This window comes from Heterodontus francisci, chromosome 3, assembly GCF_036365525.1.
Source record: "Heterodontus francisci isolate sHetFra1 chromosome 3, sHetFra1.hap1, whole genome shotgun sequence".
NCBI classification, from domain to species: domain Eukaryota; kingdom Metazoa; phylum Chordata; class Chondrichthyes; order Heterodontiformes; family Heterodontidae; genus Heterodontus; species Heterodontus francisci.
This window is the reverse complement of record NC_090373.1, coordinates 91,616,798-91,633,169: the sequence shown is the minus strand read 5'-3', so window position 1 is coordinate 91,633,169 and position 16,372 is coordinate 91,616,798. Positions and strand designations below refer to the sequence as shown.

Below are 16,372 nucleotides of genomic sequence, written 5' to 3'. Positions count from 1 at the left end.
TCATGTCATTCATGCCAGCAAAGGACAAGGGCAGGAGATGCATAGGAACACCATCACCTTAAAGTTCCCCTCCAAATCACAAACCATCCCAGCTTGGGAAAAAAATTAATTGTGGCTGACTCAAAATCCTGGAACTCCCCACTTAACAAGGTTGAAGGAGTACTTTCATGATGAGCACGACAGCCGTTCAAGAAAGCCCAGCATTATCTTCTGTAGGGCAATAAGGAACCGGCAATAAATAATGTAGGTTTCTCCAATGATTCTCATATACCAAGACTGAAGTAAAAAAAAAAATCATTCATCCCGTTGCTATTTTGTGAATCTTGCTGTGTGTAAATGAGCTCTTACGTGTGCTATTTCCTTCAAAGTCGTTTATTGTATATGAAGTACATTGGGACATTTGAGAATTGTCATGAGGCAAAGCCTATCTTTCTTTCATAAAATAACTTTTTTCCTTCTCTTACCTTCTAGAGCTGCCAGAAAACTGGACTGACACAAAAGAAACCTTACAGGAAGGGATGGTCTTTCACCTTAAATATCTTGGTGTGACTGTCGTAGACCAGCCAAAAGGAGAAGGGATGGCATCTGCAGCCATTAGACGGATAATTATCATGGTAACTGTTTTATTTTATGAATTTTGGTGAATGCTATTTGCCTGCAACCTGGTAGACTATTTTGTAGTGACACACACATCAATTGTGTAACATTGCAGTTATATTAATTCTTGCCTCATTGAAGCAACTTAAGCATTTTAATAAATGCTCGGTTACATTTTTAAAGCTGCACGTATGGAACTGGCTCTACTATCCAATGCAAATCATACCGTATTAAGCATAAAATAAACTTTTTAAAATAATTTTTAGAATTAAAGTTCAAACAGAACCAAGGACAAAACTTTTAAGTGTTTATAATATGCAAAAATAATTGATTATTCTCTCAGTTCTCTTAACATTAGAATTTCACTGAGTCATCTGATTAGCAGAGCTCTGCCCTTCTGTTTTTTAAAAAATTCGTTCATGGGATGTGGGTGTCGCTGGCTATGCCAGCATTTTTTGCCCATCCCTAATTACCCTTGAGAATGTGGTGATGAGTTGCCTTCTTGAACTGCTGCAGTCCATGTGGGGTAGGTATACACAGTGCTGTGAGGAAGGGAGTTCCAGGATTTTGACCCAGTGAAGGAATGGTGATATAGTACTAAGTCAGGATGGTGTTTGGCTTGGAGGGGAACTTGCAGGTGGTGATGTTCCCATGAATTTGCTGCCCTTGTCCTTCTAGGTGGTAGAGGTCACTGGTTTGAAAGGTGCTGTCTAAGGAGCCTTGGTATTTGCTGCAGTGCATCTTGTAGATGGTACACACTGTTGCCACTGCGCATCAGTGGTGGAGGGAATGGATGTTTGTGGATGGTGTGCCAATCAAGCAGGCTGCTTTGTCCTGAATGGTGTCGAGCATCTTGAGTGTTGTTGGAGCTGCACCCATCCAGGTAAGTGGAGAGTATTCCATCACACTCCTGACCTCTGCCTTGTAGATGATGGACAGGTTTTGGGGAGTCAGGAGGTGAGTTACTGCTGCAGGATTCCTAGCCTCTGACATGCTGTTGTAGCCACGGTATTTATATGGCTACTCCAGTTCAGTTTCTGGTCAATGGTAACCCCCAGGATGTTGATAGTGGGGTTTCAGCGATAGTAATGCCATTGAATGTCAAGGGGAGATGGCTAGATTCTCTCTTGTTGGAGATGGTCATTGCCTGGCATTTGTATGGCACGAATGTTACTTGCCACTTGTCAGCCCAAGCCTGGATATTGTCCAAGTCTTGCTGCATTTCTACACTGACTGCTTCAGTATCTGAGGAGTCACGAATGTGCTGAACATTGTGCATTCATCAGTGAACATCCCCCACTTCTGACATTATTGAAGGAAGGTTATTGATGAGACAGCTGAAAATGGTTGGGCCTAGGACGCTACCCTGAGGAACTCCTGCAGTGATGTCCTGGAGCTGAGATGATTGACCTCCAAGAACTACAGTCATCTTCCTTTTTGTTATGTATGACTCCAACCAGCAGCGAGTTTCCCCCCTGATTTCCATTGACTCCAGTTTTCCTGGGGCTCTTTGATGCCATACCCGGTCAAATGCTGCCTTGATGTCAAGGGCAGTCACTCTCACCTCACCTCTTGAGTTCAGCTCTTTTGTCCATGTTTGAACCAAGGCTGTAATGAGGTCAGGAGCTGAGTGGCCTTGGCAGAACCCAAACTGAGCGTCACTGAGCAAGTTATTGCTAAGCAAGTGCCGCTTGATGACACTGACGACGAACCCTTCCGTCACTTTACTGATGATCGAGAGTAGACTGATGGGGTGGTAATTGGCCAGGTTAGATTTGTCCTGCTTTTTGTGTACAGGACATACCTGGGCAATTTTCCATATTGCCAGGTAGATGCCAGTGTTGTAGCTGTACTGAAACAGCTTGGTTAGGGGCGTGGCAAGTTCTGGAGCATAGGTCTTCAGTACTATTGCCGGAATGTTGTCAGGGCCCATAGCTTTTGCAGTATCAAGTTTAAAAAAAAATTCATTTATGGGATGTGGGTGACGCTGGCCAGGCCAGCATTTATTGCCCATCCCTAATTGTCCTTGAGAAGGTGGTGGTGAGCTGCCTTCTTGAACCGCTGCAGTCCATTTGGGGTAGGTATACCTGAAGTGCCTTCAGTCGTTGCCTAATATCATGCGGAGTGAATCAAATTGGCTGAAGACTGGCATCTGTGATGCTGGGGAATTGAGGAGGAGGGCAAGATGGATCATCCACTCGGCACTTCTGGCTGAAGATTGTTGCAAATGCTTCAGCGTTATCTTTCGCACTGATGTGCTGGGATACCCCATCCTTGAGGATGGGGATATTTGTGGAGCCATCTCCTCCAATTAGTTGTTTAGTTGTCCACCACCATTCACATCTGGATGTGGCAGGACTGCAGAGCTTAGATCTGATCCTGTGGTTATAGGATCTTAGCTCTATCTATTGCACACTGCTTACACTGATTGGCATGCAAGTAGTCCCGTGTTGTAGCTTCACCAGGCTGGCACCTCAATTTGAGGTATGCCTGGTGCTACACCTGGCATGCCCTCCTGCACTCTTCATTGAACCAGGGTTGATCCCCCGGCTAGATGGTAATGGTAGAGTGGGGGATATGCTGGGCCATGAGGTTACAGATTGTGGTTGAGTACAATTCTGCTGCTGATGGTCCACAGCGCCTCATGGATGCCCAGTTGTGCATTGTTAGATCTGTTCAAAATCTATCCCATTTAGCATGGTGGTAGTGCCACACGACACGATGGAGGGCACCCTCAGTGTGAAGACGGGACTTCGTCTCCATAAGGACTGTGCGGTGGTTACTCCTACCAATATTGTCATGGACAGATGCATCTGTGACAGGTGGATTGATGTCTTTTACGACCTTTTAGTCCTCGATGACTCAGCCAACTCAGTCAGCAATGATGATACCGAGCCACTCTTGGTGGTGGACATTGAAGTTCCCCACCCAGAGTACATTTTGTTCTCTTGCTACCCTCAGTGATTCTTCCATATGGTGTTCAACATGGAGGAGTACTGATTCATTAGCTGAGGGAGAGCGGTAGTTGGTAATCAGCAGGAGGTTTCCTTCCCCATGTTTGACCTGATGCTATGTGACTTCATAGGGTCTGGAGTCAATGTTGAAGACACCTGGGGCAACACAGGAGTATACCACAGTGCCGCTACCTCTGGTGGGTCTGTCCTGCCAGTGGGACAGGATATTCCCGGGGATGGTGATGGTGGTGTCTGGGACATTGTCTATAAGGTATAATTCGGTGAGTATGACTGTCAGGCTGCTGCTTGACTAGTCTGTGGGACAGCTCTGCCAACTTTGGCACAAGCCCCCAGATGTTAGTAAGGAGGACTTTGCAGGGTTGACTGTGCTGTACTTGTTGTTGTCGTTTCCGGTGCCGAGGTCGATGCCGAGTGGTCTGTCTGGTTTCATTCCTTATTGACTTTGTAGTGGTTTGATACAACTGAGTGGCTTGCTAGGCCATTTCAGAGGGCACTTTAAGAGTCAACCTCATTGCTGTGGCTCTTGAGTCACATGTAGGCCAGATGATTTTCCTTCCGTAAAGGACATCAGTGAACCAGATGGGTTTTTACGACAATCGACAATGGTTTCGTGGCAATCATTAGACTAGCTTTTTTTTTAAATTCCAGATTTATTAATTGAATTCAAATTCCACTTTCTAGCATGGTGGGATTCGAACCCATGTCCCCAGATCAATACTTTGGGTCTCGTGACAATACCACTATGCTACCGCCTCCCCAAATGTTGATGTGTATGTGCACACATCCCTGATTGCTTGAATACAGAACAATAGAGAAGTACAAACAACATAGTATAATAAAACATAATATGGGAAAAGGCAAGGTTATCCACTTTGGTAGGAAGAATGGAAAAGTAAAATATTATTTAAATGGAGAGATATTACAGAATGCTGCAGTACAGAAGGATCTGGGTGTCCTTGTAGTGCAGGTACAGGAAGTAATTAGGAAAGCAACTAGAATTTTATCCTTTCATTGCAAGGGGGTTGGAATATAAAAATAGGGAATACTTGCTACAACTGTACAGGGCATTGGTGAGACCACATTTTGGCCACCTTATTTAAGGAGGGATATACTTGCATTGGAGACAGTTCAGAGAAGGTTCACTAGGTTAACTCCTGGGATGAAGAGGTTGTCTTATGAGAAAAGCTTGAGCAGGTTGGGCCAATACTTATTGGAATTTAGAAGAATGAGGTGATCTTATTGAAATATTTAAGATTCTGAGTGGGCTTGGTGGGGTAGATGCTGAGAGGATATTTCCCCTTGTGGGGGAATCTAGAACTAGGGGGCACAGTTTCAACATGAGGGGTCTTCCATTTAAGATGGAGATGAGGAAGAATTCTCTGATAGGGTTGTTAATCTTTGCACTTCTCCATCCCCAGAGAGCAGTGGAGGCTGGGTCATTGAATATATTCAAGGCTGAGTTATAGACAGATGTTTGATCTACAAGGGTGTCAAATGTTATGGGGGACAGGCAGGAATGCGGAGTTGAGGCCACAATCAGCCATGATCTTATTGAATGGCGGAGCAGGCTTGAGGGGTCATGTGGCTCCTAGTTCTTATGTTCTTTGTGCTGACCACTCAAACTGCTCTCAGATTGTACTTCATTCAAACCAGAAGGTGCAATGCAACTATACTTTTCATAATTTTAGTATTGGCACAAGCCTAATGTGATAGTAATGTGAAACTTTAAGGCAATTGGTCATATTGGACCTTTTGGAATGCTGGTATGCTAAAACTGTATTGACTCTAGTTGTAATCATTCTGACACCAGCATTTCTGAATACTGTTTGCTGACAAAAAACAGCACATAGTTTAAACTTGTAAAGATGCCCCAGGGTTGCTTTTGACTTTACTAGATAAAGTTTTCCTTCAGTCATGTTCAAAGGTTAAATGATTATATTAGGAAATTTATTTTTTGGGCTGTTGGCCAATTGCCCCTAGTTGAGTCAAAAAGCCACATTTGCCAACTACCACCTTTTGTTCTTTCACCACTTCTTCATTCGTTTCTTTGTGAATAATGATTTTGAAGGATGTACCATCCAGAAGTGACATGAATGGATCCAAGAACCACAAAGTATACTGCCACTTCAAATGAGTGTGGTGCAGAATTGCAGAATTCTAAATGGTGAAATCGGTTAAATTTTGTTTTTAAATTTAAAAAAATTTATCTAGAAGTATTAACAGTTCAAATTTTCACAGCTTTTGTCAAGATACTGTGTTAACTAAATAGACATTTCTTTTCTTGTCTGCCCCCAGCTTTCTTTTCTGAAGACCTGCTTGCCTGGATAGCATTCTGTTTCTCCCCCTGCCCAAAGAAAGCTCTACAGGAAGTCTGCTGGGAGGCCAATTAAGCACTTAAGGGCTGCCTCCCGCTTCCACTGGCACTTAGTCAACATCTGAGGGGCTCGCTGCTGTGTGGGGGCACCTCTAGGTGAGACCTGGTGGCCTCCTAGCAGGCTTGCAGGCCAAAAGTGCGGGGGTGGGCGGGGTCCCTCCTCCGAGGGGCAATTCATAAGCCCACTGTCGCAGGTGCTGTCTTTTGGATGAGATGTTAAACCGCGGCTCCGTCTGCTTGCTCAGGCGGATGTAAAAGATCTCATGGTACTATTTCAAAGAAGAGCAAGGGAGTTATCCCCAGTATCCTGGCCTATTTATCCCTCAATCAACATCACAAAGACAGATTATCTGGTCTTTATCACATTGTTGTTTGTGGAAGTTTGTGTGCGCATACTGACTGCTACGTTTCCTGCATTACAACACTTCAAAAGTACTTCATTGGCTGTAAAGTGCTTTGAGAAGTCTGGTGGTTGTAACAGGCACTATATAAATGCAAGTCTTTCTTTTTCTCCCATGAAGCCTCCTCCACCCTGGCAGCAGTAGTTTCCCCCATGGGAGGAGCCCCTCCCAATCCCCTCACCAGGGCCAGTCAGGCAGGCCCCGACGACCCCGACTCCAGTTACCTTGGTCCCAGGGCCTCCTCCATCTTTGCCGCTCTGGGCCTCCTGTAGTACTGGCAGTGGCCACCGCTCCCAGTGGTGCTGCTGGTACTGCTGAGCTGCCAGCCCTTTGATTAGCCGGCAGCTCTTGGGGCAGGATCTCATCCCTTAAAGGGGATGGCATCTCCGACAGCGGGCAGTTAGCTGCCTGCCTGCCATTGAATTTGGCCGGGGGTCCGATAAAGGTCTGAGGCAAGGTTCCCTGGATCCCTGCTGCTGAAATAAAATCCAGCCCTAAGTTTTTGGTAAGTTTACTTGTTTGTCTGTAGATGATGCAAGTGTGTATTTGGGAAGGTTTTCATTTATAGTCTAAGTAGATATGAAATAAAATCTGATGTTTATTATTGCACATTCTCAAGATTCAGAGCTATTATTTCATGATGGTTTAAATTACAGCCATACCTGTACTTTTTTTGTCTAGTTTTTTGCCCAAACCATCTGTTTGTTTCACAACTACATGCTGCATCTTGGCGACAACATCCAGAAACACATAGGGTTCCATGTGTACGCTGATGATACCCAGCACTGCTTCACCACCACCTCTCTCGGCCCCTCCATTGCTTCTGACTCATCACGCTACTTGTCTTGCCACCGGTGTTGGATGAGCAGAATTTTCCTCCAACTAAATTTTGGGAAGACGGATGCCATTGTCTGTGGCCCCTGCCACAAACACCATTCACTAGACACAGGCTCCATACCTTTCCCTGGCCACTGTCTGAGGCTGAACCAGACTGTTTCCAACCTTGGCATCCTATTTGACCCAGAGATGAGCTTTCAACTCCATATCTGTTTCATCACCAACATCGCTCGCTTTCCCTTCATAACATCACCAGTTTCTGCTCTGCTTCCACTCGTTAACTGCTGGAACCCTCATCCATGCATTTTTTTTACCTCTAGACTTGACTGTTGTAATACTCTGCTGGCCAGCCTCCCATCTTCCACCCTTCATAAACATGGGCTCATCCAAAACTCTGCTACCCATGTCCTAACTCGCAACAACCCCTGTTCACCAATCATCCTTGTGCTTGCTGACCTACATTGATTCCCAGTCTGGTTCCATTTTTAAATTGTCATCCTTGTTTTCAGTTTTCTCCATGGCCTCTCCCATCCCTAGATCCGTAACCTTCTCCAGCCCTACGGCCCTCCAGGATATCTGCATTCTTCCAATTATGGCCATTTGCACTTCCCTAATTCTAATCGCTCCGCTATTGGCTCCCATGCCTTCAGCTGTCTAGGCCCTAACTCTGGAATTCCCTCCCTAAACCTCTCCTCTGCCTCTCTCTCTCCTCATTTGAGATGCCCCTTATACCCTACCTCTCTGATCAAGCTTTTGCTCACCTGCCCTAATATCTTGTGGCTTGTTGTCAAAATTTATTTGATAATGCTCCTGTGAAGTGCCTTGGGATGTTTATTACATTAAAGGCACTATATGAATGCACATTGTCATTGTATAACCCTCAACAGTGATTAAGACTACAGGTGAAAATGAACAAGTTGGGGTAAGTGGGCAGAGATATGACAAATGCATTTCAATACAGATAATACATTTAAAGCAAAATGAATAGAGCTACATGAAATAGTTCTTAATGAAGCAGTGAAATAGCGACATCTGTGGATACCGATCTACAAATCTTTGGGAATGCAGATAAAAGATGCCATACAAATGAGATTTTAAGCTTTATGTACAAGGATATTAAATGTAAAAAGCAAGGAGGTGATGTTAAATCTGTAACATACATTGGTTAGGATGCAGTTTAGAGCGCACATTATACAAAGGATAGTATAGCCATGGGAATTGTGCATTGTAGATTACTAGGAAATCAAATTGAAAAGGTTTGCATTGTGACAAGTCTAAAATCTGGTGGAGTCACGCGAAGTACCTTTGAGCTACCTTTCAATTTGGCTCTTTTCCCATTCCAAATATTGCTTAATATGCTGGCCAGAGGTCTTTTTAAGGAGGGAATCTTGGCACGCCATGAACATGAGGAACAACGTTTTCACGCAACGAGTGGTTAAAGTTTGGAATGCGCTGCCTAAGGATGTGGTGGAGGCAGGTTCAACTGAAGCATTCAAAAGGGAATTAGACAGTTATAGGAAAAGGAAGAATGTACAGGGTTATGGGGAGAAGGCAGGGGAATGGAACTGAGGGAGTTGCTCTTTCAGAGAGCCAGTGTGGACACGATGGGCCGAATGGCCTCCTTCTGTGCTGTAACGATTCTGTGATGCTGTGATGAAGTACTCATTTTAATTAGTGTTGTGTTTAGGAATTTTTGTGTTTTTAACTTTTTTTATTACAGGTGTAACCTATGTTAGGTTTACGGAAGTGGCACACAGTATGTCAACCCTCATTACTGTCTTTTTCTGCTCCCTTTTCTCTCACTTCTTCCAACCATTCCCATGGCTCGATATTTCATTTCCCTCATTGTTTCTCTGTAAAGCACCTTTGGGCATTTTGTATATCAAAGAAACTTTATGAATACAAGTTGTTGTAATATAAGATTGCATTCCACGTTGGCTTGAGATCTGGAATTTTAAATTTTTGGAGTTTTCAACTGTTGCTACAAATAGATTTGAGACTGTATATGTCAGGTGGTTTTCTATGTGAAATTTTAAACTTTAATTTAATAGCCAGTGTTTATTATATCTCTTGAATCTTAAGATAGACGGGAGGGAGATAATTGCTAAACTAATCAAACTTAGAGAGGACAAAACCCCTGGTCCCTTGGATCTTTCTCTAGTTTCCCTCCTATCTTCCCTCATGCCCGTCAGAGCTCATCTTGTCCATGCGACCCACTCGATTCCCACTAAACTGCAGACCATCCAACTTCTCTTCTTGGTTTACATGTTAGCTGATATTGTTAGTGGTTCTCTTTCTTCAGGTACTGTTCCTCTTTCATTCAAAACTGCAGACATCACTGCTTTCTTCAAAAAAAGAAACAACCTTTGACCCCACTGTCCTTGCAAACTACCGCCCCATCTACAATCTCCCTTTCCTCTCCAAAGTCCCCGAACATGTTGTTGCCTCCCAAATCTGAGCCCATCTTTTCCTGGAACTCCACGTTTGAATCCCTCCAGTAAGGTTTTCACCCTTGCCACAATACCAAAACGGCTCTTATTAAAAAAGACATCCTATACGACTGTGACAAAGGTAAACGATCCCTCCTCATCCTTTTTGCCCTGTCTACCGCATTTGACAAAGTTGACCACACCATCGTTCTCCAATGCTTCTCCACCATCGTCCAGCTAGGTAGGACTGCAAATGCCTGATTCCATTCTTATCTATCTAATTACAACCTGAGAATCACTCGCAATGGCTTCTCTTCCCACTCCTGCACTGTTACCTCTAGTGCCTCTGAGGCTGTATGCTTGGTCCCCTTTTATTTCCCATCTACATGCTGTCCCTCGCCGACATGACCTGAAAACACAGCATTAGTTTTTACACGTACGCTGATGACGCCCACCTCAACCTCACCACTGCCTCTCTTGACTGTTGCTAAATTATCAGACTACTTGTCCAACATCTGGATGAGCAGAAATTTCCTCCCAATTAAATATGGGAAGATCAAGCCATCGTCTTCACTCCCTGCTCTAAATTCTATTGGCTAGCTAAGACTCCATCCTTCTCCCTGGCAACTGTCTGGGGCTGAACCAGACTGTTCAACCCTGCTGTCATATCTGACCCTGAAAAGAGCTTCTGACCACATATCCATGCCGTCACTAAGGCCGCCTATTTCCATCTCCATAACATCACCAGAATTTGCCCTGACCCAGCTCATCTGCTGCTAAGATCCTCATCCATGCCTTTGTTACCTCTAGACTTACTATTCCAATGCATGCCTGGCAATGCACACCTGGCTTCCCACATTCTACACTCTAAACTTCCAAAACTCTGCTGCCCATGTCCTTACTTCACCCATCATCCCTGTGCCTGCTGACCTCCATTTGACTCCTGGTAAAGCAACTCCTCGATTTTTAAAATTTTCATCCTTGTTTTCACATCCCACTATGGCCTCACTCCTCCCGAACTCTGTAATCTCCTCCCAGCCCATAAACCGTCCAAAATATCTGCACTTATCTAATTCTGACCTCTTGAGCATCCCCAATTTTAATTGCTGTACAATTAATGGCTATGCCTTCAACTGTCTGGGCCCTAAGCTCTGGAATTCCTCCTTTAAGATGCTCCTAAACACCTACCTCTTTGATCAAGCTTTCGACCATCTGCACTAATATCGCCTAATGTGCCAAATTTGGTTTAATAATACTCTTGTGAAGTGCTTTGGGATGTTTATTATGTTAAAGGTGCTTTATAAATACAGATTGATGTGTTGAATCTTTTGCAGAACATAAATGATTAAACTATTGAATGCTGGCCAGATAGTCATTATCAAGACCAAGGAATAACATGAGTATTATCCTATTCAGTTATGTGTTAAGTTTAATAAGTCATTCTGATTAATATAATAAAAAATGAAAATTGTCCAAATCTGAGTTCACAATAAGCACATTTAATAGAGGATTACCTATTTCTATTTTTGCAAACAATTTTTCTATTGTAGGTTCATTTTAATTGCTAGAAAAACGCATTTCATGCCTTACACACAACTTGTACCAGTTGATTTCATGTGGTGTTGCTTGTGAGGAAAAATAAGAAAAGTATTAGTTTGGAATACTTTTCCCTATTGCTGTCCAATTTTGCAGGGACTACTAGTTGCTAGCACAACCAGGTAAATTGATTAATGCCTTTGTTAAAATAGCAGAGAGGAATTTGATACAAATGCCTTAAGATATATGCTAATAAAGCTCACAGTAACTTTCACACTGATGATTTTATTAATATGCATGTATATAGTCCGATTACCTGTGTCGGTAAGCTTGTCTGTTTCACTGTTTGTTTCTTAAATGTTCCTGTTTATGCGTTGTATTTGCAAAGCATAATTGTCAACATCACTACCAAAATCTGAATTGGATGCTTATGATGCTAATAAATTTCACAACACTCTATGTTGGCCAACTGGACTTAACTTTTGTTCTTACTGATAAGTTAAAACATTTCATGCTGCATTGGCCATAGACATTGGCCTTCCACCTCTGGAATATGGGTCCAAATCCACCCCGTTGGATGGGATGAAGTTTTCTCTGTTGAATGAGGGTCCTATGTGAAATGAATTTGAGGGGACGTTATGCCTCACCTGAGTGAGTGATGATAAAATGAAAAGTATTCTATTCCCTAGCAATAGCAACAACAATATGCATTTGTATAGCCCTTAAAATTTTTTTTAAACATCTCAAGACATTTCACAGAGCATTATCAGACAAAATGTGACAACGTCACAGAAGGAGATATTCAGATAGGTGACCAAAAACATGGTCAAAGAGGTTGATTTTTAAAGAGCGTCTTAAAGGAGGGCAACGGTCGAGAGATTTAGGAAGGGAATTCCAAAACTTGCAATACAGGCAGCTGAAGGCATGGCTGCTAATGGTGGAGCAATTAAAATTGGGGGTGAGCAAGAAACAAGAATTAGAGGCAGGCAGAGGGTTGTAGGAGGCTGTAAGATATAGAGAGGTAAGGACACCGAGGAGATATGAGCACAAGGATGAGAATTTTGAGTTTGAGATGTTGCTGGACCAGGAGCACACCTCACCTGGATGGGCACATAAGCACCCAGTGCAATTGTTTGGCAGCCCTAGTATGATCCCATGTTGACCAGAAAGTCATAGTATCAGTGCTGCTTAATAGTAGGGCAGCAATTGGTATGGCACAGTAACACTTGGGGTACCCCATTAAGGAGGAATGAAACAGACATGGTCTCCAATACTGAGTGCTACACAGTTATACCCACTGGAAAATAGTTTATAGCAACTGGAAAATATATGTGTGAACATAGGGGATGACCAGTCTGGTATCATGTGATTCCATCTGTGTTCCAATAGCTAGCCAGCAATCACTTTAGGCTTGTGTGAAAAATGGATACTTGGACAAGGTACCAAAGAGCAACTGCATCTGGTGTTGATGGAATCGCCCATAGCAAGTTAATGTCTCATTAATTACTACTTTTTTTTTTAAATCACATTTTAGAGCAGTTAATGTACTATTGGGAACCAGTTATGACCATAGGTTTGAAAGGTTAGACATGAGTTTCTGAACAAACTACAATAACTTTTCAAAGTGTAATGTGATGTTTGCCTTCCATTTGGAAATGATGTTTATTACTTACATTTATATATTCTTTCCCATTGTAGGTCATTATTACTATCAATGTATAATGCTGTACTTGACAACTGCATTGTGTTAGCTAATGAAAATCGGGGTCCATCTAGCACCATATTTGCCAATTTTTGTTGTCAAGTCTTAATTGTTGTGCTCAACACTTCCTTGTTTTCAAACCCCCTCCATGGTTTCACCCGTCCCTACTTCAAATCTCCTCCAGCCCAACAACCCTCGGAGATACCTGTTTGCCTCTGATTCTGGTTTCTTGTGCATCCCCGATGTTAATGACTCCACCATTGGTAGCTGTGTCTTCAGTTGTCCAGGCTCTAAGCTCTGGAATTCCCTCCCTAAACCTTTCCACATCTCTGCTTCTCCTCCTTTAAGACGCTCCTTAAAACCTACCTCTTTGATCAAGATTTTGGCCACCTCATAGTGTTATATTCCATTGCAGTACATCACAACTACATATAAGACAACAATTTCTCACACCTACTGTGTGCTTTTGTACAAAAATATAGATTTCAAATAATATGCAAAATTTTAACTGGAGATATGTATATTATGGAGCATATTAACTGGAATGCCTAGTTACTTGTCTTAAAGTAATTGCCATTTTTAACTTGATTGTTTTTAGGCCAAAGCAAGTGGAAAGAAATTCCTCAAAGTTACCTTAACTGTTTCACCTCGGGGGATAATGTTACAAGACACAATAACCAATGAACTCGTAGAAAATGTCTCTATCTACAGGTATCTTGCAGACCATGCTGCATCATTCATTGTTTTTATAATTTATTTTTTTCTGCTTTACATCTTACTTTATTTTAAAATTATTATTAAATTATTTATCTGTTTTGTGTTAAGATATTTTGATGAACTGATTGTTCTTATTATTTATTGAACTTGCATTGCTCATAGACAGGGGAAAGAAACAAGTTGATGCTTGCGATGGGGCTTCGCTAGTGTATACCACTGTAGAAATGAGCTAATCCCCAAAAACAGGCATAATGATCGTGGTACATGATTAACCTACGTCGTTCATTGCTTGCAGGCAGCACGTTGAATTGGTGCTGCCTCTTTTACAGCATTGCTGCGTGCAGCCAGTACTGCCTGTGCTGTTCATTGTCTGCATGCATCAGCAAGGGGCCCGATATAGCAAGTGGCTACTGCTACTTAAAGGCAGTCTCCACCTTTTAAAGGTGAAGTGCATTGTGGATGAATGAAGTTGAAGCAGCTTACAGATGGGATGAGGACCGATGAAGAGTGTGTTGGCAGCCAGAATGAGACGCAACCAATCTAAGTGGTGATGGTAACCAAGAATGGGCAATGGTGGGAACAGTACACTATGTATTAGGGGAGCGGAGGGTGCTTGCAAATTTTTCTTTTCTATTTTTGCTGTGATTAAAAGTCATAAATATAAAATTTCAAACAAACTTACCTGACAATAGAAATAACTTTCAGAACAACTAAGATTGCATCCAGACTGCCAGCAGTAGCAATTCAGAGCTACCTACAATAACCAAATTACTTCCTGATAAGTTTAAACCTGTTTTAAATGTGGGTATGGGAATTTATAATGAGGAAACAAGTGACAGGAATATGAAGTCAAATAGTGCAATGGAGAAAAATACACAAACATTAGATTTGTGATAGCTTATACAGATAGGTGTATAGAAATCTTAAAAAGCAGAGAAGATTCCAGAGGAAGCTAGCAGAAACAAGGAACCTGACTTTAATAAGCCACAAAAGTTGCAAATGTAAATCATGAGCTTGGAGTACTCAGAGGTAAGTATAGAAAGTTTTGGCATGACAGATAAGCATGATCATAAAAGTTTGAGAGAGATGGAGCAATTAAGATATCAGAACAAGAAGTACATGCATACACAAGACTTTCAAAATATATACATTGCAATTGAAAGATGAAGTACAATGAAGATCTTTATTTTTATAATGTCAGCAAATGAAATCTTAAACTACAAAGAGACAGTCACAGCAGTAAGGAGAAGGCTCACATAAAAGAAAAGTAATGTGCCATTCCTTGTCTCTGATGGATCTAAATTGATGTACTAAGATTGTCAGAGGTCTGATAGACAATTGAGGTTCTGTAGAAGGTGAAAAGGTGAAGAATTCAATTTTGCCATTTCAGACTTTCACATTCAGGTAGAATACTGTGCTAAAGCTAATGAATCCACAAGATGATGTTGACAGTTAGAAGACAAGGCTTGGGCATTTTTACCAGGTAAAAACAATGGACACACAACCTGGTTCCTTAGCGCCCAGTTTTCGGTTCTCCGAATGCTGTTTTGACTCCAATACTGCATCCACGGTGTGCATGTGCACTTCAGATTCGAGGCAGGCTAAACACCATTTTGATGAGGGCATAGCGCCGGGTGCATCCACCAGTAGAATGTAGATCGTGACGTCACTCAGTGTGTATCACTAATTTGTCGTGAGCGCTGCCATTTTGGATTTCAATATTCTAGTTAATGCCATCTCTTAAACATGCATTCAGCAGCAGGAAGGACCCCCTCCCCAGCCCACCCACCAGCGCTATTTAAAAGCATCACCAACTACCTTCAGGTTAGTTGCTGATTGATTTCTGCTGGCTCTTGCTGTGATTGTAGTTGTCGAAGCGTTTGATTTCCAGATTTCTTTAAATGTTGGCAAAGTCTACAGGGAGTGGTGTGGCATGTGCTGAAGGATTGGTCTTGACTTCAAGGATTTTATACAAACCACTTCACCCATGTCTGGGAGTAGTATGCATTCCCCTTGGATTGCAACATGACTGGGAGAGTGAATAGAGACAGCTAAGAGCAGAACAAGCTGCTGGAAGAGGGAGGAGGAGGAGAAAGGGTCTCAGGAGGCCATATCCACCCAGAGTATTTAGGGAGCAGTTCTCCTACATGAACCTTTTTTTTATTCATTCATGGGATGTGGGCGTCACTGGCCAGGCCAGCATTTATTTCCCATCCCTAATTGCCCTTGAGAAGGTGGTGGTGAGCTGCCTTCTTGAACCGCTGCAGTCCATTTGGGGTAGGTATACCCACAGTGCTGTTAGGAAGGGAGTTCCAGGATTTTGACCCAGCGACAGTGAAGGAACGGGCGATATAGTTCCAAATCAGGATGGTGTGTGACTTGGAGGGGAACTTGCAGATGGTGGTGTTCCCATGTATTTGCTGCCCTTGTCCTTCTAGTTGGTAGAGGTCGTGGGTTTGGAAGCTGCTGTCTAAGGAGCCTTGGTGCATTGCTGCAGTGCATCTTGTAAATGGTACATACTGCTGCCACTGTGCGTCGGTGGTGGAGGGAGTGAATGTTTGTGGATGGGTTGCCAATCAAGTGGGCTGCTTTGTCCTGGATGGTGTCGAGCTTCTTGAGTATTGGAGCTGCACCCATCCAGGCAAGTGGAGAGTATTCCATCACACTCCTGACTTGTGCCTTGTAAATGGTGGACAGGCTTTGGGGAGTCAGGAGGTGAGTTACTGGCCTCAGGATTCCTAGCCTCTGACCTGCTCTTGTAGCCACGGTATTTATATGGCTACTCGAGGTCAGTTTCTGGTCAA

The 16,372-nt window shown here is 42.9% G+C and overlaps 1 protein-coding gene across 2 annotated transcripts in view; it reads left to right on the top strand.

Annotated features, from left to right (window-relative positions):
- LOC137352470 (low density lipoprotein receptor adapter protein 1-B-like) overlaps nucleotides 1-16,372 on the top strand; it is a 154,011-nt gene that overhangs the window by 67,921 nt on the left and 69,718 nt on the right. For both annotated transcript variants that reach the window (XM_068017981.1, XM_068017971.1), the window contains exons 2-3: nucleotides 472-614; nucleotides 13,450-13,562. In XM_068017981.1, the coding sequence (XP_067874082.1) occupies nucleotides 472-614; nucleotides 13,450-13,562 (256 nt within the window). The remainder of the gene's footprint in view (nucleotides 1-471; nucleotides 615-13,449; nucleotides 13,563-16,372) is intronic.